Source organism: Podarcis gaigeae (genome assembly GCF_964106915.1).
Source record: "Podarcis gaigeae genome assembly, chromosome: Z".
Lineage (NCBI taxonomy): Eukaryota > Metazoa > Chordata > Lepidosauria > Squamata > Lacertidae > Podarcis > Podarcis gaigeae.
In genome coordinates this window covers 47,449,141-47,477,031 of record NC_139691.1, presented here as the reverse complement: position 1 = coordinate 47,477,031, position 27,891 = coordinate 47,449,141, and the positions used below count along the sequence as shown (strand labels likewise).

The window sequence follows — 27,891 nt, the reverse complement described above, 5'->3', positions numbered from 1 at the left end:
TTCCAGCCGAATGGGCAGGTTGTCCCTGGTGCGGCTGTGAAGAAGTTGCAGACCGGGGAAAGCTTCTAGGGGATTCTGAGCTCACATAAAAAATGTGGAGGGATGCTTCAGAGGGCAACGGGCCATGAGAGAAGGGGCAAGAAAAACACAATAGGGGAAGGATAAGGGGAGGAATCAGGAAGGGGAAGCAGTAAGCAATGTGGCCAAGCCATCCGTCCCCAGCATCTCTGAACACTTGGCCTGTGTTGCGCTGGTGAATTGGAAGCTGGCCACTGAGAGACCATTAAGCATATAGGGGGATACTGATCTGATGGCACAGAGGGAGGACCTTAGTTTATTTCTTTAATTCACACATTGCATAACCACCTTTCTTTCTCAAAGAAACTTCAAGGGCCATTGCTTTGTGGTGGAACCATTGCTTGGAATGCAGAAGGTCCCAGGTTCAATCCCCACCATTTCCAAATTTAAGATGACAATGGCAATAATCAGTTGCAGATGGACAAATAAACTGACCTGCCATAAGGTAGCTTCTTATGTTTCCCAGGTGGCAAATGTAAAAAAGGAAAGGAAAAAAAAACAGGAACAGAAAGAAACCTGGAACCAGGTATAACAAGAAGAGAAGTGGGTTTCCAGCATTAAAACTAGAGTTAGGATAAGACCAGATTTTTAAAAGGTCCAGATGCCTTAAAAAGCATCAGAGTACATGCTAGGCAGGTCTTCCTGGGAGAGCTTTCCAAAGATATGGTGCCATAACCAAAAAGGCTCTGTCAAGTCACCACCCACCTAAATTATTTATTTACTATATATGTATCCTGACTTTCCTTCGAGGAGCTCAAGGGTGGTGTGTACAGCTGCACCCCTACCCTCAACTCCAATTTATCCCTAAGATGTTGGTTAGGTAATTGCTATTGCCATGGTTTATTTCATGTATGAATTGCAGCAACTCAAAACACTTTTAAAACACAATAAAGTCGTATGTAAAGCAATTGCATACAATCTTGGAGGACACAAGATTATTTAGATCAATTCCAATCTGGGTTCAGAACTAAGTCCACCTTGGTTGCCTTGATGGATGACCTTTGCAGAGAGTGGGACATGGGAGTGTGACCTTGTTCCTGCTTATTGATCTCTCATTGGCATTTGATACCATCAACCATGTTATTCTCCTGGACCACTTCCAGGGAATGAGAACTTGGGGGCACCGTACTACAGCGATTCCAATCATACAGCGTTGGGACAGTGCCTTTCTGCCCCCTGGTGGCTATGCTATGGGGTGCCACAGGAGGCTATCTTAACTCCAGTGCTATTTAATATCTGTTGTGAGCAATCATTAGGGGCTTGGGGGAAATGCAGATGGCACTCAGCTCTATTTCTCCATAACAACTGAATCAGGATGGGCCATGCAGCCTGGATACAATGGGGAAATGGATGAAGAAAAACAAGCTGAGTTTGGATCCTGGCAAGGTGGAGGCACTGTGGGATGAGTAGCTCCTCTGTCTGAGAAACTGGCCAGTTATCCACCCTGGATGAGGTTGCTCTGCCCCTGAAAGAACAGGCTTGTATTTTGGGGCACTTCTGGATCCAGCTCAGTCACTGGGGGCTCAGATAGCATCAATGGCTAGTACAGTCATACCTCGGGTTAAAGACGCTTCAGGTTGAGCATTTTCAGGTTGCGTTCCATGGCAACCTGGAAGTAACAGAATGGGTTACTTCCGGGTTTCGCCGCTCGCACATGCGCAGACGCTCAAAATGAAGTCACATGCATGCGCAGAAGCGGCAAATCGCAACCCGCACACGCGCAGATGTGGGTCGCATTCTGCTCAGGATGCGAATGGGGCTCTGGAACGGATCCCGTTCGCATCCAGAGGTAACACTGTACTGCCTTTTACCAACTACAGCTGGTTTGGCAGCCACGAACATACCTACAACGGAATAGCCTTGCCACATGCACTAGTTCATGCATTAGTTACCTCAAGACTAGATTACTGCAATGCATTCTACATGGGGCTTCCCTCATGCTTGATCCAGAAGCTGGAGTTAGAGCAGAATGCTGCAGCATGATTGCTGACAGAAGTCAGGCCTTGTCACCTGTGCTCAGAGATCTGCACTGGTTGCCGTTTTGCTACTGGGCCAAGTTCAAGGTGTTACTGTTAGTATTTTAAGTCCTTAACAACTTGGGACCAGTTTACCTACAAGATCGCCTTGACTCACACATACCCACTCAATGGTTTCAGTCAGCGGAGTTGCCACTACTTCAAGTGCTACATAAAGCCCATTTTGCATCTGCAGGAACTCAATTGTTTGGTGTGGCAGCACCTACACACTGGAACTCCCCCCCTCTTGAGACCAAGCAGGTGTCTTCACTGTATTCTTTCCTTCTTCCTGGGGAAAACCAAGTTTAGTCAAGCCTACCCAGAAAAGCTGGTGTGAATTTTAATCTCTTTTAGTATTTTAAACTTGTATGTTTCAAGGTTGTTGTTGTTTCGTTTGCATATAATTTTTATGAAGCAAATGCATACGTACGTACATAAAATCAGTTCAATAGCGCATCTAAAAACCATTATACTCCCACCCACACCCACCCACCCACAGAGTTAAAAGAGTGACCCATATAAAAAAAAATTCTAATCCAAGACAGATACTAATTGAGGTAACTGCCACAATAGCAAGCACCACTTGGAAGACTTGTTGAAAGGGGGACATCTTAAACAGACTTTGAAAAGGCAATGGAGGCAGTTCCAAAATGTGGATGAAGTTACATGAAAAGCCCAATCATATACTGCAAGGAATGGACCTCCTGATAAGCTGGTATCTGCAGGACACTGTCTCCTGCAGAGCACAATGATAAAGGTATGAGACCATTTTTTGGGGTTGTCAAACAATGAATGGTGCAAAGTCACCTGTGAGCTTCATGGTTCGTGGAGGGGATTGGAACCCAGGCCACCCTGGTCCAAGTCCAACACTCTAACCACTGCCTCACACTGGCTCCCTTCAGAAGGTGGGAAGAGGGGAGATATATATGAGAAAGGTGACAGAACAAAGGCTGAGGGTCTGTTTATTTATCAGTAAGATGCACCAGACTGGTTCTCTGCTGTCACCTGACGTCCAAAGCCAGGAGGCAGAAACAGAAACACGGTTCCAGCCCCAGTTGCACAAAGAAGAGTTGTGCCACAGCAACAGCAGACTGGGGGAGTTGAGCAAAGGTATGGGGGGGGGGGAGCCAAGGAATGATCAAAGGTGAATCTGGCAGGACAACAGCAGAGGGCAGAAGCTCTCAGAGAAAATGCATCTCTCCACAGCTTTTTGCCACAATAGTGGAACAAGCAGAAGCTTCATGCTGAGAAGCAATTGTAGCCCTGACTGCCAAATGCTGGCAGCCAGGAAGAGAAGAAGGCCACCACCTCCTTACCCTGCTGGGGAGTTTCCAGAGGCATCTGGCTGTAAGACACTGGACAGATGGACGCTGGCCTGATCCAGCAAGTCTGCTCTTTAAGATCCTGTCACGGTTCCACACTGTTTTCTTTTCCCTCTCTCTCTCTCTCTCTCTCTCTCTCTGTGTGTGTGTGTGTGTGTGTGGAGAAAAGTAAAGGCAGCAGCTCTACTATCCTAAGCTTGCTCACTTGGAAGCACATCTCTCTGGGATTCAGTAGGGTTTACTGTTGACAGGATTAGGCTAGAAAGTGGCCATGAATATCCTTAGTGTAATAGGAAAAGATGGCTGGGTCTGTATCAAGGCCAGTTTTAACAAAAGGGGATGGAGCCATGAAAACATGGATCTGCAAATGACACTAAACCTGGGAAATGGGGGCAGGGTGGGGAACACTATCTAAATGAAAGAATTGGATTAAGGTTTTGGAATGACCCTTCGCAGCCTGGGGCACTTGAGGGAAAGCAGCATAGGGGGCAGGTGCCTAAGACCCAGGGGCAAAATGCAGCCCCTCATATCTCTTTATCTGATGCTTGGAACTCTCCTCAGACAACACCCTTCACAGGTCCTGGTTTGCACCCAGAGCATTTTCTATTGGCAAGAATGTGGCCTCCATCTCTGATATTGCTTTGAGATACAAGACTAATGCGCAAAGGTGAAATAAGTATTAATTGCTCCTCCCACTTTTGATTCCTCCCTCCCTACTACAGACAAATGGCCCTCAGAAGATTGCCAAGGAGGAAATGCAGCCCTCGGGATGAAAAATGTCCCCCCACCCCTGATGTAGCACATATAATAGAATCATAGAATTGTAGAGTTGGAAGGGACCATAAGGATCATCTAGTTCAACCCCCTGCAATACAGACCCTCCAAGGGTCCCTATTTTCCAGGGACAGTCCTGGATCTACAGAAGCCGTCCCAGTTTCTGATTTGATCCCAGAATGTCCCGCTTTTCCTTAGGACGTCCCTAAGGAGAGATGTTGGACGGTATGGAGTTATCGGACCCCCAAGCCATCTGAAAGCAGCCCTGTATAAGAAGTTTTTTAATGTTTAATGTTTAATATTTTCTTATGTTTTTAAATATGTTGGAAGCTGCCCAGAGTGGCTGGGACAACTCAGTGAGATGGGCGGGGTATAAATATTATTGTTGTTGTTATGGAATAGGACGTCCTTATTTTCATCAGAAAAATATTGGAGGGTATCGCAGTGCAGGAATCTTTTGCCCAATGTGGGGCTCAAACCCACAACCCTGAGATCAAGAGCCTCATGCTCAACCAACTAAACCATCCCAGCTAGGAACCATACAGCTCCCTGAGAATGCTGCCAAGTGTACAAAATGGTACAGCAAAGATAAAGCGCCTGGTGAGCTCCAAATGTTGCTGTACTCCAAACTCCCATCAGCCCCCAGCCCTCACAGCCAATGGTCAGGGGTGATGGGAGTTGTAGTCCAACGACTGGAGGACCACAGGTTCCCCACTCCTGTAATACAGTGAAGTTCATTATGGGTGGAGATTTACATGTTGGGGGGCGGGAATACCCACAGAGGATACAATTAACCGAGGAAGATTCTTACCATGCCTGAGAAGCATGTGGTGATTTCATAAGTAGAAATACAGCCCTACTGATAGCATTTAAAAGCAAACCTCATGAAGTGAGTCATGAATGGGAAGCCATTGTGGTGTGTCATTTTGCTCAGGGTTGTATGCCACCTTGGGTATTTTACAGAGGGGTGGAGTACAAATGCAAAACCAAACAACTAAAATTTGTCATCAGAGAGACTCAGGTTCGAACTCCCACTCAGCCACAAAGCTACTGCATGATCTTGGGCCAGTCACACACTCTCAGATTAGCCTGCCTAACAGGGTTGTTGTAAGAATAAAATGGGGGCAGAGGAGAAACCATATATACCACAGGTGGAGAGCCAATTGCCCTCCATATATTGCTGGACTCCACATGTGTACACATGATACATTTAACACACATTTTCACAAACAATACTGGGAACTGTAGTTTACCCTTCACAGAGTACAATTCCCATAACCCTTAACAAATTACAGTTTTCCAGGGTGGGTGGGTGGGTGCATGCTTTAAATGCATGGTGTGTTTGCTGCCTAAAACTCCCATAATTCTTGACCAGTGGCCATGCTGGCTGGGCAATGATGGGAGAGTTGGCTCCACACCCCAGTACATACAGTCCTGAGTTTGTTGGAAGAAGAGTGGGATAAACATGAAAATGAAAAAAAAGGGGGGCATTAGCGCAAGCAAGATTCAAGAAGACGCATGGCAGACTAATTGCTGGTTAGGGTGCTGAGGGTGGAGGGCACTGTGTTTCTACCAGGATATAGAGATACCGAAGAAGATTCTGAGAAAGGAAATTGTGCTGGGAACACATGACCTCCAAAAGCACTAAAAGGAATAAAAATGTATTATGCTGTGCTCTATGGCAGCTTTCAAAAACCATGCATGGAGGAAAAAGAACTACAGAGCCTCAGCAGAAAAATAAAAGAGAAAGCCAGGGTCAACTCCAAAGGGATATGTCAAATAACCAGCTGGTCTCTCGGGCTTTCCTAGAATGCTCCATTTACTGCTCTCACCCACGCCAAAGTGCCTAATTGTGCCACCTGGAGACCAAGGCATGTTTCTGGGAAAGCAAACGCAGGAAGGAAGGTCAAGGAACACTCTGCCTGTGACCAATGCCTATTTAGGGTTCAGAAACATTTACCTAGTTCAAAATTCCAACATCAAAACAACCATCGATTATAAAGAAGTAGCTATAATGGCAGACACTCTCAGCAAAAAGCATTTTACCCAGAAAAACAGGACTATTGACCAGTAATTGTAGCAAAGATTGCAGAACAGCCTACACAAATACATTATTTATCAGACTTCATCAAGACAGCACTTGTTGGGGGCTATGGGAGCTGCAGCCAAAAAGATCAGAGGGCAACAGATTGGCAAAGGCTGAGTTAACTAATGAGTTTGCACTGAGAAACACATGGTAAAGGTACCTGCCTAATATCAACAGGCAGGGAGTTTCAGAGAGAAGGATCAATCTTTGCTAGTGCAGAACAAACGTTGTGTGGCACTTGTATAGTGAGGTCTGTGGATGGACATAGTTTTGGAAATTGAAGATCTGGATTCAGTCCTGCCCCTGACACGATCAACTTCCCTTAGGTTACCAACTGTCACAAGAGAGTGCTGGTCAGTAATCACACAGTACAAAGATGGAGATAGCTCTTTATTAGCAAAAGCATGATCTCCACAGACTTAGTTAATAAGCATAGCAGCTCATTCCTGGTGATCTTCCTCTAGGAAAATCAGTTGCTGAGACTGAAAGTCCCTGCTTCCTAAATCCTTCCCAGCTGTCTAAATCCTCTCCTCTTCAGGGCTTTCCCTAAGCAATCAGAAATGGCACCTGTGTGCGTGAAGCCAACCTCTCCCGCCACTCTTTTCCTGTCTCTTCTGGTTCTGAAAAACAAGATGGAGCTCATCTCCAGGGGAGGGGGAGACACCTGTGTCTCTTCACCAGCTTAACTCATCTCTGCTTCTTGGTCCCCCTCCTCTTCAGCCTCCACTTCTGCCTCTGATTCTGGACTTCTCTCTGGCACAGACTCTCCATGCTCACTAAACCCTGTTACCTCTTCAGCTTCCAAACCTCATCTTCCCTGTCTTCTTCCTCTTACCACTTATTGTCTTCCCAACGCCACTCCCTGGGCTCTGAGCCTTCTTGCCTTTGTTGTTCCCCAGCTGGTTCCTCCCACTATTCCTCTGCATCCAACCAGCCCATGACACCAACTCAAATAACAGCCTCAAGTCCCCCCTCAGCTGTTAAAAATCAACAATTTGCTATTGCTCTGCCTCTTGTGGATCTGGTGAATATTACAATTGCAACATAAACTTTTCTAGAACGAACCAAAAGTGTGATTTTTTTAAAAAAAACCAAAAAAAACCCCATATCTTTTCAAAGCCCCAACCCTGTCCAGGTATTCTGAAGCCTGATTCTTGAGGTTTTGAAGAGCTGTGAATAAGAAGAGATCTGCCAGACCAAATGAACACTGTCCAGCAGGTGCCAATGGGAAGCTCACAAGCAAGACTGGAGTGCAGCAAAGTTCTTCCCAGCTGTGATTCCTAGCAACTGGTGTTCACCGGCATACTGCCTGACAGTGGTGGCAGAAATAGCCATTGTGTTTACAGTAGTACCTGTGATAGCCTCCTCCTCCTCCTGCATGAATTTGTCTAATTCTCTTTTAAAGCTACCCAAACTGCTGGCCATCACTACCTCCTGCGAGATGCTCTCCTATGGCCAATGGAGAGGAAGAGGAACCTGGGTGATATGAGCCATAGCAACACTGCCAGCGGGTTTTTGACAGTCCATGGAAGGGACTTGACTCATTCCAAGGTTTCTAGAGCATTGGATCCAGAGATGGCCCAAGACGTTTTGCTGTCTGAAGCAAAAGGCAAGATGCAGTCCTGCCCAAGGGTTCTGAAACAATTAATGTTGGAATGCTCTGGTCTGAAGTAATAAAATCCGATCTTCAACTGACAGAGACTTTATTGATATCTGATATATATATATATCGACTAGTTCTAGAAAAGCGAAAATCCTTCGAGTGTGCGATAAAGCAGACATAAAACAACAAAACTATGTACAATAGCCTTACTGAAATAATAGACCCTGTCAGTGCTATTTTCTAGAAAAATAGATGCCGGAGCTCACCATGATCTTTTCCCTTGTTCTCTTAGAATGGCAATGCCGCCTACCTGAGAGGTGCTGGAGCTGAGCTCCAGTGAGTTCCAGCTGGAAAAGAAGAAGTCCTGGACCCTCTTTATCCAATTCTGGCATAATAAGTGTCTCCTTATAGTTAATTAAGCTCAGTTTAATTCCCTACAAAATGTATTGTTCTGACCTGTTCTATCCCCTTCTGCTCCTCACCATTTATTTATTTTTTAATTACGTTTGGTTAATTAGTTTTTGGTTTTCTTTTATTATTCTATCAATGCTAACCTTAAAATCAATTTTTGTGTGTGTGTGTGTGTGTGTGTGTGAGAGAGAGAGAGAGAGAGAGAGAGAGAGAGAGAGAGATAACTACAGCACCCTGTCTCATTCCACATACAGGATGCTTGCAGTTGAGCCTTTGTTCAGCAATGGTGATGATGGGGCAGCATCCTGCACTGTACCTGAAAGCAGCGTGTAAGCTTTGGGGAGGGGGTCTAGCGAAGGCCATATGGCACAAACAGCTCTGTCCCCAAACACCTTGTGCCACCTCCCCAACACCTGCTGCTTGAGGCAGTTGCCTAATGGCTCTTTCAGGAGAGGGCAGCCGGAAGATAGCATCCCATTAGGAAATCAATTTTGGAGGCTTCCGGTCTGCTTTGCGGAGGAAATGGCAACGCCTGGGGCTTTGTCCGAGTAAGATATGGCCAACATGTAGAGATTTTTTAGAAGAAGAAGAGAAAGGTTTGAAATTAAAAAGTTATGAAAACTTGAAAGATACTTTACAAAGTTGGTTGCATCACAGACAAATTAATGAGCAGTTTTAAGAAGATAACAAAGGAGGGTTTAGTTATACTATTTCAAACTTCCAAAAGGAAATTGTGGAGGGAAACAAAAAGTTATTGAAGAAAGCATATAATATTTTGCTATATGGAGAGACTTTAGATGAGATGGTAAAATTGGCACAAATAAAATGAGCTCAGGATGTTGGGCATAATACACAGTTGGAGGAATGGGAAAGATTATGGAAAACAAATTTAAAGTTTACAGATTGTATATTATTAAGAGAAAATTATTTGAAAATGATATATAGATGGTATATCACACCGAAAAAAACTGCAAAAATGTACAAAACAGGATCTAAGATATGTTGGAGATGCAAAAAGAAAGATGGTACTTTTTCATGTATGGTGGGAATGCAAGAAGGTTAAAGAATATTGAGAAATGATATATAATGAATTGGGGAAAAAAGTTTTTAAAAACCTTTGTTTAAAAACCAGAATCTTTCCTGCTCGGAATTTTAGATCATGATATAAGACAACAGCAGCAAGAATTTTACTAGCACAAGTATGGAAAACAGAGAAAATGCCAACAAAGGAAGAATGGCAAGCCAAGCTTATGGACTACGCAGAATTGGCTAAGCTGACAGAGCGGATACATGAGAGAGACAACATCGATTTCTAAAAGGAGTCGGAACCATTTATAAACTATATAAAAAGACAGTATAAAGATTTGGACTTATTGGGAGGTTTTGACTAAACTTTCACAACTATATAAGAGGTAAAACCAGCAGGGTATAGAATTTGTTTAATAAATCAATACGAAAATACGGGGGAAGCCAAAGAGGGGGGAGGGGAGAAATATGGATATATAAATTGTTCAATTAAGATTTGTGGAAAATTTGTTGTTACAATTTGAAAATGTAATAAAAAATATTTTTTTTTAAAGGAAATCAATTTTGCACAGTGTCAGAATCAGGTCTTTAGGGTGGTGACACATACCTTTTGGAACTCCCTGCTGCTGCATGTTAGACAGGCGCCACCATCTCTTTTGTCTTTTTGGCTAAAGATGCCTCTCTTTCAACAAGCCTTCAAAAATCTTTATCCTAGTTGCCAGCATCTGCTTTGAGTTCAAATTGATTTTACGTCTGTATGTCCTGTTGTTGTTTTAAATTCTTTTAAAAATTGCTATTATGCAAGTAATTGCTTTAACTGTTTTTATCGATGACTGTTTTATCTATGTTATTATACCACAAATCGCTATGAGATTTCTCATGGGAAGTGATTCATGAATGAAATAACAATATGAACAGCATCTGCTTTTTTAGTGTTTTAAACTCTCTCTTTTTGCTACATTTACAGTACATCTTAAGACGGTTGTGTAGAAAGCGATTAATGATTTTATGAGTTCAAAACCGACAGATACCTTTAAAAGCAAAACAAGACGGAAACAAAACAGACACGCATGGCAGAGACCCATTCATTCAGATGGGAAATCCCACTGAAACAAATACATCTTTGGTTGTTTCCTGTTTAAAAGATAAGAGCCTGCTGGATTAGTTTAGTAGTTGTTTTTAGTCTAGCACAGGGGTAGCCAAACTAAGGCCCAGGGGCCGGATGTGGCCCAATAGCCTTCTCAATCTGGCCCACAGACGGTCCGGGAATCAGCATGTTTTTACATGAATGGAATGTGAGTTTTTATTTAAAATGCATCTCTGGGTTATTTGTGGGGCATAGGAATTCGTTCATCCCCCCCCCCCATCCACCACATGGTCTGAGGGACAGTGGACCGGCCCACGACTGGAAAAGGTTGCTGACCCCTGGTCTAGCATCATCTTACAGTGGCCAACCAGATGTCTGTGGGGAGCCCACAAGCTGGACCTGAGCACAAGAGCACTCTACTATTCCACAAAATAAGGGCAGACATTATTATTGAAGTTCATGAAGAAGATGATGGTGATGACTGGGCTGGCCTTGGTCAATTTCCACAGCTAAGGCTGGAATGGGCTAAAGTGAGGATTCAGGGGAGGGGTGTAGTGGCATCCCTCCATGTAAGAATCTGGGCAAGTTATATTTTATGTGATCACAGAAATGGAACAGCAGGTGTGTCATGGAGTGAAGAGGTGGAGCTACAGAGCCACACCTGCTGCTGTTAGGCAGGTGGAGACTGTCTTAGCCTGGCTAGGAAACCTGTATCTCTCCAGAAACTGCTGTATTTCCACTTTCCTTCCTGACCCTTGGCCATTCTTGCTTATGGGACTTATGGTAGTTCATTTCCAGGAACACGTGGAGAGCTACAGACGTTTGCCATCTCTGTCTCAGGTAGAGAAGAGAATGGTTGAAGCAGGGGGTGCAAAGGCTGCAAGAAGCACTTGCACCCCCCCAAAAAAAATACTCCTCCTATGCCCTGCCGACTTAGCACAAGTAACTGTGCAGTGGCACCCTACAGGTAGGAAGTGCCCCATCGCTTGCCAATACACCTCTGATGCCAGGGAGAAGAAGCCTGCAAACAGGGCCTGACAGCAAGAGCGCTCTCCTCTTTTGGGGTTTCCAGCAACTGGTATTCAGAAGCATTTTCTGCCTCCAACCCTGAAAGGAGAACACAGAAGCCCAGGTTGGTGGCCATCCTCTCCCCTTCTCCAATCCAAGCTGGTGACCACCGCTGCCTCTTATGGGGAGCAAAGCAGACGACCTAGACAGCAAGGGGCCGGAGGCCGGGGCACGATCAGGAGTGCGAAGATGACACAACGCGCGCGCTTAAAAGCCTGCGAGGAGGGGCGGCCCAGGGCCGACATTCTTTTGTCACTGCTCAACGAACCACCATCGCTAAAAATAGCTTGCCGGGAGAGGCTGTGGGGGCTTTTCCACCCTCCGTCACGGTGACTGCCAGAACCAACTCATCGTGGCAGACGCCCTGCCTGGCACAAGGCAAGCTGGACAGCACCAGAGAAAGAGGTCTCGCTCCCACTCCGCCCAGGCTGCTGCGGGGCTTCTTGCTCCGCCCCCTTCCCCCTGCCCCCGCGCCGTGCCGCCGCCAAAGCAGCCTGGCGTCCCGCACCGCTCCCTGCCCAACGCGTGGCTTTCGCTCACGCCAGCCGGGAAACTCGGGCTTCCTCCCACCACCTCTCGCCACCTCCAGGCTCTGCTGCTTTCTCCATTCGCCTTCCCGCCCCGCGCTCCCTCCTTCCCACATCCTCCTCTGAGAACTCCCTTCCCTCCTCCGCCTCCCAGAGCCAGGATGAAACTCAATTCTTCTCCCGAATAGAACAGGAGTAGCCATAGCAACCTCCCCCTGCCAACCTCCCCACCTCCAGCGCTTCTCCGTCCCCATAATTTCACATTCTCCCACCCCGCCCACCTCCCCACAGTTACCTTCCTATGGAAATGAGCCCTGCCGCCCTTGGCTGCCCATGGCTGCGCCCCCCCCCCCACTGGCGCATCCGTCTCTAATACCCCAGGAACCCCCTTGCCACCTCTCCTGTCCCCCAATGCCGCCTCCACCCGCCCCAAATTTCTTTTCTTTTTTGAAGTCACATTCCTAACCTCGCCACCCACTCTTTTTGCCTCAGGCAACCTCAGAGGCCGGTCGCTTTCAGATGCCCTGAGACACCCCCAACCCAAGGCTCCTCTTCGCTTTCTTGCCCCTGAAGAACTTCGCAGCTGGAGCATCAGCTAAACAACTGGAACCAGAAGAATGGGGGGGGGGGAGCTCTTCTCCACGCCACCCACCCACTCCTGGGAAATCAAACTTTATAACCTAGATATTGCCTACACACACACACATACATACACACACACACGGAGGGCTGCAGCTCAGTGGCAGAGCAGTTGCTTTGCATGCAGAAAATCCCAAGTTAATCCCCTGGCATCCCCAGGTTGAGCTGGGATGTCCGTGCCCCCCCCCCCCAAAAAAACAAAAAAACCCCGGAGAGCCACTGCCAATCAAGCATAGACAATAGCTGGTCTATGAGGACCAAATGTCTGACAGCACAAGGCGGCTTCCCTATGTTCCTCTCAGATGCACTGGGCCATAGCTCAGCAGCAGAGCACCTGCTTGGTATGCAGAAGGCCCCAGGTTCAATCCCCAGCCTCTCCAGTCAGAGCTGGGAATATCCCTTGCTTGAAACTTTGGAGGGCTGCTGCCAGTCTAGCATAGACAATGCTGAGCTGGCTGGGCTGACAGTCTGGGTCTGTACAGGACAGCTTCCTATGTTCCTCCTCTATACATAGATGCAAATTCATTAAAAAAAACAAAATAAATAAATATGCCTTGTCACAATGGGGAGAACAGCAACCAGGTCTCCTGTTTAGATGCTAGTTGTTGATGGGCATCTTCAAGGCTCCTTGTGTCCCTTCTGGAAATCTTGCCTGTCTGTAACCCTGGAGAGTTGCTGCCAGTCAGTGTAGAAAACACTGGGCTAGGTATGGCTTGATTCAGTTTAAGGCAGTGTCCTGTTCTCCATGTCCACAAGTCGAGGTCAAGGTCTGCCCCCTCCAGAGTCTTAAGGATCAGCTACTAGCCAATTCAGCTTTTTCACATTTTGGCTGCCTGGTTTTGATACAAGGACATGAGACTATTTTATCCACGGTAGAAAAAAATCAGTGTCTGTTACAATTAGCGCAGGCATAGTCTAACTTCCACCATAAGAAGAGCCCCACTAGATTAGACCAATCCAGACCAACATAGTGTCTGAGCACCTGCTTTTCATGCAGAAGGCCCCAGTTTCAATCCCTGGCATTTCCAGGTAGGGCTGAAAGGAAACCCTTGCTTGAAACCCTGGAGAGCCACTGCCAGTCCGTGTAGACAATATGGAGCTAGATGGATCAAGGGTCTGGCTCAGTAGCAGCTTCCTATGCCCCTGTTTAAATCAACCCTTTTTTCAGAACCATGCAGAGTGGAATCTTGCTTTGTTTTTCAGGGGAAGAGTCCTAGCTCAGTGACAGAACACCTGCTTTGCATGCAGAAGGTCCCAGGTTCAACCTCCAGGTAGAACTGGTGTCGATCATTGTAGACAAAGCTGCCATCGTCATCACCACCATCACCATTATTTACCCACCCTTCACCCCAAATTCCCAGGGCGGGTCACAACAATTTAAATGCAACATTGAAAACCATTCAAAACAAATTGCAATCACGAGAATAAATTGTGTGAATCATAGAGTTGGAAGGGGCCCCATGGATCATCTAGTCCAATCCACTGCAATGCAGGAATATGCACCCATACGGGGCTCAAACCTGTGACCTTGGAGTTATCAGCACCACGATCTATCCAACTGAGCTAACCGAGATGGGTGACAACGATTTAAAATGCAACATTAAAAATCATTCAGAACAATCACAAGAATAAGATGGGATTCTAAAAATATGCACCTTAGGTGTTAAAGGGCTGAGCAAGAGAGACTTGTCCCTATTGAGGTGCTTAAGGGTAGGAAGCTCACAAGTAGGGCAATAGCTTTCTACTGCTGTTGCTCCCCAGGAAAATGGTATTCATAAGGTATACTGCTTCTGAGGATAGAGGTACAATATACTATAGCATCATGAACATATTTGAGTTGTCTCCTTAGCTGGGTAAAAATGTCAGAACTTCTGGGCCAACATCTTCTGGCTGAAAGCAGCATTTCAGAAAGAGACCCACATTGGAGGAGGTGGGAGGCAAAAGCAGTACCATCTCCACCTGGTGCTCTGCCCCCCACCCCACCTCCTGGGATCCAAGCAGCAGGCAGGGATCCTAACAGTTGTCATTCACTGCCAACCTTCTCTGGTTGCCCCATATTTAGGACCCCATGCACAAACCTGTGCACACACATTAATGGGTGGGTGGGGGCGAGCTAATTGATATCAAGCACAGATACCTAATTAAGCCATTACAAATGCCTTGGACTCGCATACATTCCAGGACAAACATAGATGCGCACACACAAGTAGCTTTCTTTTGGGTCTGCTTCCCCTTTCTGTCACATCACCTGTGCCCCCCTCCAGGTTGGCTTGCCAACAGTGGCAAAGTGCCTGTCCACTCCCTAGCAGCAGCAACCTGCCCCCCTCCTCCCACAGAGCTGGATGGGGCTGAAAGTGCAGTGGGGACAGCTCTGTGATAAGGCCATGCTTCTCTTCCCATTGGAATCACTTCTGTAAATAGCTCAGTGGTAGAGCATCTGCTCTGCATGCAGAATGCCCCCCCTTCAATCCTCAGTCTCCAGGTAGTGCTTCTTATGTACCCAGCCTGAAACCTTGGAGAGTCACTGCCAGTCAGAGTAGACATTCCTGAATTGGATGAACTAATGGTCTAACTCCGCACAAGGCAGCTTTTTAGGTAACTTAATTCTGCTTGCAGAACCTGGCATGCCCGACTGCAGAATTTCCCTAAGGATAAGGGAGGGAGAGAATATTCCTATGGATAGAGAAGGGAGGGCATGTTTAAAAGTAACACTGCAGAAGATGAAAGGCCTCTTCTTCCCTGCCGGACCCCACATTACAGGGTTGATAGATGAATAAGGCTTGCTGACATTAACTCCAGTGGGGCACAGGAGGAGCCCGAGAGGTAGGCCTCAGGACCGCCACGCTGCGCTTTTAGAGCTCTCATATGCGAGAGATTTCGCTCACATGCCTCTGCTGCTCCGCTGCAAACTACAGGCCAGAAAAGGGGAGCCCTGGGTGATAACCGGGTCCATGAGGGGAGTCGGTGCTCAGAGGGGTGTTGTCCACCCCCACCCCCCTTCTGAGAGCGGGTGGGAAGGCTGCATAGCTGCAGAGGAGGCGGCGGCGGTGTTTGGGAGCATCGCATACGCTTGACTTTTGAGCGGGGCAGAAAGGAACTTGTGGAGGTTCTGGCTCTGTGTCAGAGGCTCCCAGCAGGCGGAGGGCAAGCACATATCATCACCACCACCACCACCACCATCATCATAGCCTGGAAATAGCCTTCTGCCCGCGTATGCACGCCTGCGCGCGCGCGCGCACACACACACACACACACGCTTCTGAGCACGTGTGGCAGAAAGGGGGCAGTGAGGGGCAAAGCTCCACCTTCCCTTTTTGCCGAAGAGGGAGCGACACCCCTTCCCCAAACACGCGCGCACATTCTCTCTCTCTCTCTCTCTCTCTGATGCTTGGCAAGCAATTACAGGTAATACCAACCAGCAGCCGCCCCCGGGCTCTGCTCCCCACTGACTGTCAGCCTGGCGCGGCAGAGGAGGAGAAAGAGGGAGAGAGATGCTTGGCGCTCGCTCCTTCCTTGTCTGAGGCAGCTTAGCAGAGCGCACTGCCTACACGCACTACACCCCAGTGAGCAATTCTGCCTGCTCCGGTCCAGCACATGCTCAGGCGCAGCGCACATCCTCGCGTCGCGTACTGTGCATGCAGCGTGCACGACCAGGGCCAGCCCTCGCTCTGCCTGATGGATGGCTGGGGGGGGGGGCACGTTTCTTTAGGCAATCAGATCTTTCTTTCTTCCTTCCTTCCTTCCTTCCTTCCTTCCTTCCTTCCTTCCTTCCTTGTAGCGTTCTTTGACCAGCACTGCTCGGTTGGACAGCAATATCAGCAGAAGAGCTGTTCTCATTCTCTCTCTATCCCCCCCACCCCACCCGCGCGCATCTTATCACTGCCATCTTGGGAGGGATGCTTGCACTTCCTGAAATCCATCTGACAGCCAAACGGGAGAGGGGGAAGCAGAAGCCGCCACCCCCGACACACACACACACACACACACACACACACCACATTCCCCCAGTGTGGTCCTCCAGGCACTTAGACCTATGGCAATGGGGCACATTGAGGGTACAAACGCCAGGAGAAAACATGGAGAAATGGGATTAGGCAAAGCAGGGTCTCCGTTGCCAAGGTGGATGCGTGGGTTTGGGATGAAGAATACAGCGGGGGCGGATGGGTCATCGGAGTGCATCTGCCTGGCCCACCTGCTCACCCGCCCTGGCACATTCTGACCCCCGCTCAGAGACTGGCAGAAGCCAGACGACCTCGAGTGGGAGGTGGTGATGACAGCCGGGAGAACGTGGCAGGCTCAGGAAAGGTGGTGGACAAACCCAGCCTCCATTTTATTGCCTCGCAAAGCATGCGGGCTCCATCCATTTTCTCAGCTGGCTGGGGTGTGCGCTGGGTGGGGGTGGCTGCCGGTGCAGGAGGCAAATAAGGGAGGGGGTGTCTTCCAGGTCCTTGGAGAAGGAGCTGGGAGATGGGAAAGAGGGCAAGAGCCTCAGCTGGGTTATATAAGAAGGAGATAGACATGGAGCACTGGGGCAAAGAGGTGCCCGCAGCTGATTGGGTGTGCGGGTGCCCTCCCGGCACGCTAGTAAGGGTAGCACAAACCCTGGCGCCGTGGGTAAGCCATGTGCCCAAAAGAAAAGCCCCCTTCCGCCTGGCAGGGATGCCATTCTCCGGACTAGCGCCTTGCCCTGCCTTTTTCTCTTCTTCCGAAGAGTCACCCACCTGTTCATACCAGTCGCGGTTCGAGCAGGTACACTCAGGCCACCAGCCGGGGCTGCCTCCGTTCATCTTGGGGGTCCCACCTCCACCTCCTCCGCAGCTCTTGGCCGGGCCCTGCTTTGGGGGCGCAGGGGGCGCGTTGTCGCAGCGGGAGGTGGGGATGAGCTTGCCCTTGCCGCGGGCTGTGGGGGTGGCGCCCCCTGCCTGCGAGGGCAGGGTCTGCGAGCCGTAGCCCCCATACCCGCCCGCGTACTGCTGCTCCTGCTGCTGCCACTCGCCGTAGCTGGGGGGCTCCATGCGCCGGAGAGCCGCCATCCTCGTCACCTCGTAGCATTCCGGGCACCGGCAGCAGTGGTGGTGCTTGTGCATCTTGGCGTCGCCGTCCAGCCGAGCCTGCCTACGCGCAGCAACCCAGAAACAATGGGGAGGATGGGGGGAGAGCCCCCCACCACCGCCGCCACCACCGTCTCCCCTCCGCCTCCTCTTCCTCCTCGCGGCGCGGGGGGAGGGCAAGCAGCGAGCGCGCACACCCCGGTTAGTTCCGAAGGCGCAGCGTCGTCAGCGCATCATCGCGGCGGCATCGCCGCATCGCCCAGCCCTTCAGCCCCTGCCAAGCCGGAGGAATAAAAAGGAGAGGTTTTACTGAAGCGGCAACGGCAGCCTCCCCTTGCGTGTCGTCTGCCGCCGCTGCGTGGATCGGTCGCCCAGGCAAAGCAAGCCCCGTTCCTCCCCAGACGAGGTCAGGTGCCAAGGCAGGCGCTGCTGCGAGGCAGCGGCGGCTTCACCCGGGCCGTAGGATGGCGAGGATGCTGAGGACGGTGCTGATGCTGCGTTCGGTCCCTAGACGGGAAAGGAAGGAGGCGAGCGCATCCCTGGCTCGCCAGCCTCCCCGTTCTGCGCGCCGCAGCCAATGAGAGCACGGAACCGCGGCAGCGCCGAGAATGTTAATGGGGGGGTCCTTAAAGGCACAGAGGCAGCCCGCCGAGGTTTCCCTTAGCTTGACATTTCTCGCTTCTCCAACCAAGCCTCGCACGCGTTTTATCTTCACTACAGCCTTGTGAGGTAAGTCAGTCTGAGATAAGGCTACTGCCTCAAGGCCACCCAGCCAGCTCTGCCGTCACTGCTCCGGGGGAGGGAATCTGACTTCTCAGGTCTTCATAGGGAATTCTAACCCCCTGCACCAAGCTGGGTTCTTAAGCATATTAGGACCTCGGGTTCCAAGTGGGTTTACGGGACTGCAATGCAAGGTAGGGATCAGTCAAACCAGAAGCCCAGGGACAGCTCGCTGGGTGAACCTGGACCAGTCTGACCTGTCTTCCAGGGTTGTTGTGGGACAAAATGGAGGAAGGGAACTATTACTTTGCCTTGGGCACCTTGCAGGAAAGGTGGGATACATAGAATCACAGCGTTGGATGGGAACCTGAGGATCATTTCTAGTCCAGCCGCCTGCAATGCAGGAATATGCAGCTGTCCCGTACAAGGATCAAACCTGTGCCCTTGATGTTATCAGCACCATGCTCTAACATCTATCCAGTGGTCTGATCTATCCAGTGGTCACATATAGAATATTTAATGGAACAAACAAATCTGTGCAGAGAATTAGTCCTGGGACTAAGAGAGGGCACTCCACCCTCCCCCACCCCCTTCAACAATCTAAAGCTCCCACATCCCTAGGCCTGCCCTGTTTGCCTTCTGATCTCCTATGCCAGGACACAGTGTTCAGTCCTCCATTCCGACTTGCAAGCCTTAACTACCCTTTTGCCCAGGGTTAGCAACACGGTTCCCTCCAGAGGTTGCATCTATGGGCTTAGCTGCCCCCCCCAAAAAACCTAGGCCTGCTAGTAGTCAAAAAGGTGGCATTTCTTCACTCAGCACAGACCTCCCTGCATATTCTCCCCCCACCTACCAGAAAAACACTACCCATTTTCAGCCCACCTGCTTGCATTTCTTCTCCAATCCTCTTCTCGCTTAGTAGGTGTGAGTGGGAAAGAAGCAAATCACCATTCCATAATGTCGGAAGCTGGCCCCACAAAAGCTGAGATCTGCATGATTAACTTTTAAGACTGTAAGAAGAGCCAGCTGGATCCATGGGCGTAGCCAGGGGGGCAGCTGTCTCTCCTAAATTAAGTAAATAAATACTTAACTAACAGAACAATTGCATAGCAGATAACTTGGTTTTGCCCACCCAGCATATAAAGCTTGCCCCCCTAAAATAAATCCTGGCTACACCCATGGCTGGATCAGACCAATGGCCCATCGAGTCCAACATCCTGTGCTCACAGAGGCCTATGGGAAGCACACAAGCAGGACCTGAGTGCAACAACATTCTCTGCAACAACTGGAATTCAGAAGCATTGCTGCCTCTGAGAGCGCAGGTAGAACCAATTTATCTCATCCTCTTATAAAAACCACCCAAATTGGTGGCCATCACTGCCTCCTGTGGGAGAGAGCTCCATAGTTTAACTATGCACTGAGTGAAGAAGGACTTCCTTTTGTCTATCTTCAAACTTCCAACATTCTACTTCACTGGATAGCCCCAAGTTCTAATAATAATAATAAAAACAACAACAGATTCCTTATACCCTGTTCACCTGATTGGGTTGCCCCAGACACTCTGGGGAGCTTCCAACAGAATAAACACACACACACACACACACACACACACACACACACACACACACACAATGTCAAACATTAAAAACTTCCCAATACAGGGCTGCCTTCAGATGTCTTCTAAAGGTTACACAGTTATTTATCACCTTGACATTTGACAGGGCCTGGTGAGGGAACCGCCAGAAAACCCTCAAAGGTAGACCTCAGTGTCCGGGCTAAACGATGGGGATAGAGATGCTTTTTTCTATTCCACCTTCTCGACGCCATGCAGAATTTTACACATTTCTATCATGTTGCCTCTCACTTGCCTTTTGTTTAAACTAAAAAGCCCCAAAACATCTAAGCTAAAGTTCTGCAAGCCCCTGATTTAAGGTGTGATTTATTGATGTTTCTACTTTGCAAACTGGGCGACACTGCATCTCACTAGGTTAGCTGTGCTTGGCCATAAACCTGTTTGGGTTTTGGATAGAATAGCTGTGCTCTTAAGCCATGAAGACTCTGAAAAGGCACCATTTTCGGACATTAGCTAGGACCAACTCCAAGGCTTTTATTCCAACTGCCTCTTCCATCCAGCTCAGGCATAGGCAAACTCGGACCTCCAGATGTTTTGGGACTACAACTCTCATCATCCCTAACAGGACCAGTGGTCAGGAATGATGGGAGTTGTAGTCCCAAAACATCTGGAGGGGCGAGTCTGCCTATGCCTGATCCAGTTCAACCTAGACCCACATTTAGAATATGGAAAGGGTGGAGGTGGGGTGGGGTGGGGTGGGGTAAACTGGTGGTGTCAGATCAGGAATCTGGGGCACAAGCCCAGGGCCCCAGTCAGCAGAATCAGTTCCCTGCCTGGAGATGCTGGGAACTGAACCTGGGACCTTTTGCATGCAAAACAGATGCTCTACCACAGAGCTAACTTCTTCCCTCTTCTGTAGCAGTTTCCTTTTGTGCATAAGCTACTGCTTCCATATCATGCTTCCAGGGAAAGAGCCACCAGCTTCCATACTGTTGAAGGAGGCGGGGTTTGCGTGACCTTCCCTGCTGGATTGTTGGGCAATACATCACATTCCTAAGGTGCTTGGAAACAGGGGCCAAATCACAAAGGGTGGAAAGAATGAAACCTGGAAAAAGAGGACAGAAAGGAGGTGAGTTGTCTCAGCTCACAATCTTACCCCCAAAGAAGGGTCTGTTACCAGAGATGTACCTAAGGGTAGCCTAGGTTGGCCCCCACCAAGGGTGCAGGCCTGCGGCAGATGTGCAAAATTCATACCTCTCCACTGTGGCTCATAGTGGCTAGGAGCCCCCCCCCCATCCACCTGCATGCTCCTCAGGCCATTCTTCCACTGCTCTGGGTGGCCAGGCAAGATGCCCAAGCTCCTTTGGGTGCCTTGGCAGAGCTCCTTCCTTGTCAAGGGCACAAGGGAGGAGGAGGCTGATATAGCACCTCACCAAGGGTGCAAGGGAGCCTAAGTATGCCTCTGCCTGTTACCTTCCTGTGCTATATCCCAAAACTGACACACATGGCTGCAAGAGACATGCTTTGAGTAGAAAGCGATACTGTAAAACTTTCTGGGTTTCAACTTAGAGGGAAAGCGAAATACTACTGCAAATCCTCAATGTTCATATAATGCAACAGACACCTCACAGGCTTAGCCAGCTAGACACTTCCGATGTGATGGGCTGAGGCTTTAAGGTGCCACCTGTCTTAAGAAGAGAAAGTAAGAAAAGAAAAGCCCTTCTAGATCAGACTAAGGGGGTGGGCACCTAGTCTAACACCCTGTGCTCACAGTGGTCAACCATCTAGATGCCTGTGAGAAGCTAAGAAGCAGGAATCTGAGTGCAACAGCAACTCTCCCTCCTTGTGGTTCCCAGCTGCTGGTGCGGAGAGGCAGTCTGCCTCTAACAGTGGGTGTCTCTGGAGGATGTGCTAATCCACCACTCAGAATTTTAGGGGAAATTGGCCCTTCCCCCGGGCAGTCCCAGAGCAGCCCTACAGCCCCAGAACATTCCCCAGCAATCTGTTGTCTGTACTCTGGGATGATAAAACTGGTGTGGCAATGTCACACAGACCTTTGGGAAAGCAGCCAGGCCAACAGTGAAAGGGAGGGGAGCAGAGTAGCAATGGAGAGCTAGGCTGTTCCTTCAGCCACCCCCTGCTCTTTCTCCTTTAAATAAGGGACGTAATGCAGCAGATTTCTGAATGGCTGCTCCCTCCTCTTCCCTGCCCACTCACCCACTAGCCAATCAGCAGGAGAACTGGAATTGCAGCAGCCAACAGTTCTTAAAGGCACCCAGGCCCTAGAAACCATTTTTAGGTTTTCTGTTGCTTGCAGAAGAAATATTCTGCCACTGTTACCTTGGAAAAGGAGGTTTGGCTAAATCTTTCCCCAGCTCTGCCATGTGTGCAGCCTAGCCTCTAATAAGTCTGTTATGAAGGGTACATTTCTCATCAGAAGCAATAGCTGTGCATTTGACAGCCGCCTCACAGTCCAGCCCAGGGACCAACACACATTCCTGAATGTGCCATGTGGATACATGGAGGAAGAAGCTGCATAAAACAGCAGTGGGGATTTTTATGATGTCGCTAATTATACAATTTTATGAGGATTACTTTAACGTTTCTGTTTATTATGTATCAGTGCCAGCCTCATACCCAGCGTTGCTTCGGAATTATAAAAAATGCCCCCCCCAAAAAAAACCCAGTACAGTTTTGCAATCAGTGCTTAAGATCAGTGCAACTTTTGGAGGTTTAGCTAGCCATTTTGATTCAAGCTGGCATCCAATTGCATCCAAACTAAGCCAAAAACCTCCGCCTTGATCTCAGGAGCCATCATGCAAAATTTGACTATTGCAAGTGTCCCAATGCACAGCAAGGAGGCAAACAAACAGTATTCCAAAATATACTGTAGATTATTATGTTTCCGTAGCACTTAAAAAAAAACCCACCACCCTGTGATCATTTTTGCTGAAGGATAGCACATATTTTTTTAAATAAATAATAAAAGGAATTGCAACAGCATTATCACCTGATATCACAGGTGTGAATAAAACAACAAAGAGTACTGTGACACACCTTAAAGATGACACAGATTTATTATTTCGTGATTACAGTCCTGCAAAACTGTGTATGCTGGAAGCTGCCACAAGACCATTTGCTCTTTTTGGTGTGACAGGCTGAGTTACCCCTCCAGCAGACAACTCTAAGCTCTGCTGCTGCAAGGAGACCCCAGAAAGCCAACCTATTGGTTTCCCATGGGATGGAAAGGAATTCAGAAATCTCCAGGAAGGGGGCCTAGGCTCACAAATAATGCCACTCTTTTGCCGGACACCAAGCACCATATAGATTAGGTATGGGGAAAATTCCAGCCCTCCAGATGTGGATAAGCTGCAACTCCCATCATCCCTGGCACCTGCTGGAGAGCTGAAAAGTTCCCCCACACCTGAGATAGATACTCAGGTGCTGGGTAGGGGAAGTGCTCCTCGCTCACTGAGTCAACCTCCTCACTGTAGAAAACCCAGGAGGCTCCTGTGAATGAATGGGGGAGCACCCTCAGCTAATGCCTACTATGCCACTTCTGAGTGTGCCACCCCTGGGGAGGTTACCACTGTTTCTCTCTCTTCTTTGGAGTTAATTACGCTGGCCTTCCATTTCCTTTGTGGTGATCCACAAAAGGAAAACCCCTTTTAGCCTAGCCTGCGGTTGCTTTTGCGTTATTTCGAGAGTCCTGGTATAGGTATCAGTTGTGGGTTGTTGTTCTTTTGGGGAGTGGAGAGGAAATCCTTGAGCCCGCAGAGGATGCGAAGGCTGTGATGATGAGGAGGAGGGTGAGGCTAGATGAGGATGCCAGAGAGATGCAGGGAGGGGTACGCAGAGGGAGGTGAGGGCGTTGGGCCAAGCTGCTAATCTACACAAGTTTAATTTTAACTCAGCAGCTGCAAGCTCCCTGCTCATCCTGAGGAACGTGGTGGGGAATGTGGGTGGGGAGGAAGATGGGAGAAATGTGATTGAGGAAGAATTAAAGGACTCGGGTCACAAAACTGTCAATTTGGGCTTCTAACTTCTCCAGTCCTATTCGTTTCCCAACATTCCCACATCGGATTATGCAGAGGGTTCCACACCCCACTGAAACTCCATGGCTAGGTGGAGGTTTGCACCTAAGTCTCCTAGGTGCAGCACTTTAACCACTGACCCGCATTGCAACTATCACATGCAGAAATGAAATAACCATATTTTGAGTTTGACCTGTTTTCGTACTGCTCACTATTTTAAAGATTCCTTTGTAGCTACTCCTCTCAAACTGCATACAAAGTTGACACCAGCAAGGCTTGCCTGCTCCATCTTGGTGGTGTGGAAGAGCATCTCTGGTTGGTTTGCAGATGTTCACATGTGTTCAGCTTCCACCTGCAGTTTGCAGCTGGTAGTAAGAAGTGGACAACATCTGCACGGAAGCCCTGCACTACACGGGGGTTTCCTCCTAGCAATTAAGCCCCAAAGTGTATTTTTAGTTGTGGCGTCACTTTTCATACTTCTTAGCACCACAGCAAATTTAGTCCAGGGCAAAACCAATGTTGCAAGGCTACTTCAGATTCTCACAAAACAACCTGCTTTTGTAGGCTACACACATGTCTCTGGAGCTCTGCTCCCTATGGCTGGTAGCATTATGATAAAACAGCAAGAGCTGCAGTTAATTTGTCACCCAATAACTGCCTGCCAAAATACAATGCAAATCTGTGTTAGCTGTGAATATAAGCAGCTGCCTTATAGCCATTCAAGTCATTGATCCATCTAGCTCAGTACTGCCTGCCCTGACTGGCAGCAGCACTTCAGGTTTATAGACAAGGGTTTTCTCCCAGCCACACCTGGAGCTGCCAGGGATTGAATCTGAGCCTTTCTGCATGCAATCTACCATTGAAGCACCCAACCATTATGTGCTGTTATTTCCAGAAAAGCAGTGTAAAGAGGACCTGCTCTTACTGTCTCATCTCCCCATTTCTTGGCATAAATGCACGTAAGGAGTGGTCGTTATCATCACCTACCACTGAGATGAGGCTCCTCAGGTGTAAGAGAGGCAGCAAGGGAGGCCTGGACCGGTTCATTGCTGACACTGACCAGGGCCCTCTGATAACATGGATGCAGCTGGGCCATTTTTTTACTCTGGATTCACTAGGTGATGCATTGCATGGGTTGATAATGTGGGGCATATGAGCCTTCCATGGCACCCATAGAGTGCTGTCCTCACTGCTCTTCGATCTTGTTGAAGTTAGGCTTGTAAGAAATATTAATATTATTGATATCATTAGTATTAGACTTGTTGGTCACTTGATCCCATAGATTTCCAGGCGACTTGCAACAGAATAGAATAGCAGCAGTGACTGCAATCAACACCACTGCATCCCATGCCAAATCTGATCAATGCCCTAAATGATCACTGGATCCTAGCGAGGTTCAATTTTTACTCATCCGAGAGTCGGGGGAATGGAGAGTAAGAAAAACCACAGATCTTTGTTTAGCCTACAGGGCTGTTTTCTGCAACTCGGATTGGAACGTCAAGGTCTCCTGGAACCTTATCGGAAGCAGGAAATATGTGCACAACTGTAAGATGTTGGATCAGCCCAATGACCCACCGCATCCAGCATTCCTCCTCTCAGAGGCCACCCGGGTGCTTCAAAGGAAAGCTGGCAAGCAGGAACCGAGCACAAGAGCACTCTGCCCTTCTGCAGATCCAGGAGCTGGTATTAGAAAACATTCCTGCCTCCAACTATGGAGGCAGGGCATAACCATCATGGCCAGTAGCCACTGATAGCCCTCCCATCCTCCATGAATTTGCCTATTTCTCTTTTGAAGCCGTCCAGGTTAGCGGCCATCACTGTCTCTTGGGGAAACGAGTTCATAGCTTAACTTTGTACCGCATGAAGGAGGACTTTCTTTGATCCGTCCTGAATCTGCCAATATTCAGCTTCACTGGATGTCTGTGAGTTCTAGTGTTATGAAAGAGGGAGGGAAACTCTTCTCTGTCTGTCGGCTTTCTCCATGCCAAGCTTTGTTTTTATGAACTTCTATCATGTTGCCTCTTACTTGCCTTTTATCTACACTCAAAGGTCCCAAGTGCTACAGCCACAAAGGACCAAACAAGCTTGTACAAGAGAGACATAGACATGCTGCAGTGTCACCCATCTTGATCCATCATGGCTGCTCTGCTGAGCGCACAGAACATACCGTAACTGCTGGATGTGATATAGTTGAACCCAGCATGATGGCCCAGAATAACAGAGGCCTGCTGTAGCCAACAGAAGGCTTTCCCCAAACCTATCTACAGTGGTAAAGAGCTGGCTTTTGGTGTGTGTGTGTGTGGGGTGGGATTTAGGAGGAGAGAGATAACTGCCCCTTCTATAGCTGCCACCCTCCCCCAAATCCCCCCCACCAAAAAACAGCAACTTTGGCTTGAAAACCCCCAAAACACTCCCCCTCCCCATGTAATTACTGGCATGGGGGGCAGCAGGGATGGTGCCCATGTCTTTCTCCAGCTTGCAATTTAGCCCAGCGGTCCCCAAAGCTTGATGATATATTGTGCGTTACTTGACATGCTTGAAAATGTAATAAGCGAGAAATGCTGTGGGGTTTTGGAGGTGGGGCTCATTCTCCTAAGCCACTATCTGAGACTTCTGCCCCATGCCACTGGGGTGGAACTGACTAGAAAGCTCAAAGAGGGGCAGTAGACAGCAAAAAAAACCCCAGCAGGAGTTAGACAACCATGGGTTCAAGCCTCATTTTCATGGCGGGGTCAACAGATTTGGGGATAAAGGTATTTTCTTTCCTCCTCTATGCACACAAGTCAGAGATGCGGAAGCCCTTTCCCAGCCTCACAAACATGCTCACCGCCATGTCTGTTGGACAGAACACCTCCTATCTTGTGCCCTTTGTGACCACCATTTGGATACTAGACCAACTCAGCTGAAGGCAGAGAGATAGCCAAACAGCCACTGGCACAGTGTGGGTTGGGTAGACAGTCCCCTGCAGATTCCCTCTTGTCACTTTTTTCCCAGGATGATGAGGAACTCTTCGGGTTCAGTCAACCAACCAGTTACAAATAAGAGTTACCTTATCCAGCCCACATTTGACCAGCTTCTCCACAAGAATATCATGGGGGACTTTGTCAAATGAAATCAAGATAACCTACATCCAAAGCATTCCCCTGATCCACCAAGCTTGTAACTCTATTAAAAAAAAAGGAATGAGATTTGTCTTGTTTTTGAGAAACCCAGGGTTTTTATTATTATTATTATTTGTAGGACTGCAGGCACAGTCCTCTAGGTCTTACAATATTCTCACTTGAAGTAGAGAAGTTACTAAGAGTTCCAAACGGGAGCCTATTTCCCTGGAGGCATTTAAACATTGCTGTATCTTGATCCTACGTACACCTTAAGACAGCACTCTGGGTCCCCACCTCAAACGCCCTCACTAAATGCCCTTGCAAACACCCCTGTTTACAAGTTCATATGATAATATCATAAATCACATAAATAATGCAGTCATATCATACGATCATAATATCACACAGTCATTTGCAGTATCATAATATCATACGATCACACAATCACAACACCACAATTTCACACAATCACAATATCACATACACAATCGTATCATAATAGCATCACTGAATATCATAACCTTCATCAACGCACCCTGCACACCCAGGCTGGTCAATGCAAAATGAATTTTAGGCAGAAGCAAAGGAAGTATCTCCCATTTTATGCTGGTCCCCAGCAACATTTGTTGGAGTAGCTGGATATAGGAAGGGGTTAATTTCCTTCACTAATGGTCATATTACATGATATGACTGTGTGATGATTTTATGTATGATATCATTGTGTGATATCGTATTATGAGTGTGATTGTGTATTATGATTGTGTGATATTATGATT

The 27,891-nt window shown here is 48.3% G+C and overlaps 1 protein-coding gene across 13 annotated transcripts in view; it reads right to left on the bottom strand.

Moving 5' to 3' along the window:
• The window catches only part of DLG3 (discs large MAGUK scaffold protein 3), a 111,732-nt gene that overhangs the window by 62,159 nt on the left and 21,682 nt on the right, over positions 1–27,891 (bottom strand). For 2 of the 13 annotated variants that reach the window (XM_083722813.1, XM_083722797.1), the window contains exon 1: positions 17,358–18,286. The exons of the other annotated variants lie outside the window; for them this stretch is intronic. In XM_083722813.1, coding sequence (XP_083578939.1) covers positions 17,358–17,723 — 366 coding nt within the window. In that variant the 5' untranslated portion in view covers positions 17,724–18,286. Of the gene's footprint in view, positions 1–17,357; positions 18,287–27,891 lie in introns of those variants that run through there. 13 annotated transcript variants of the gene reach the window in all.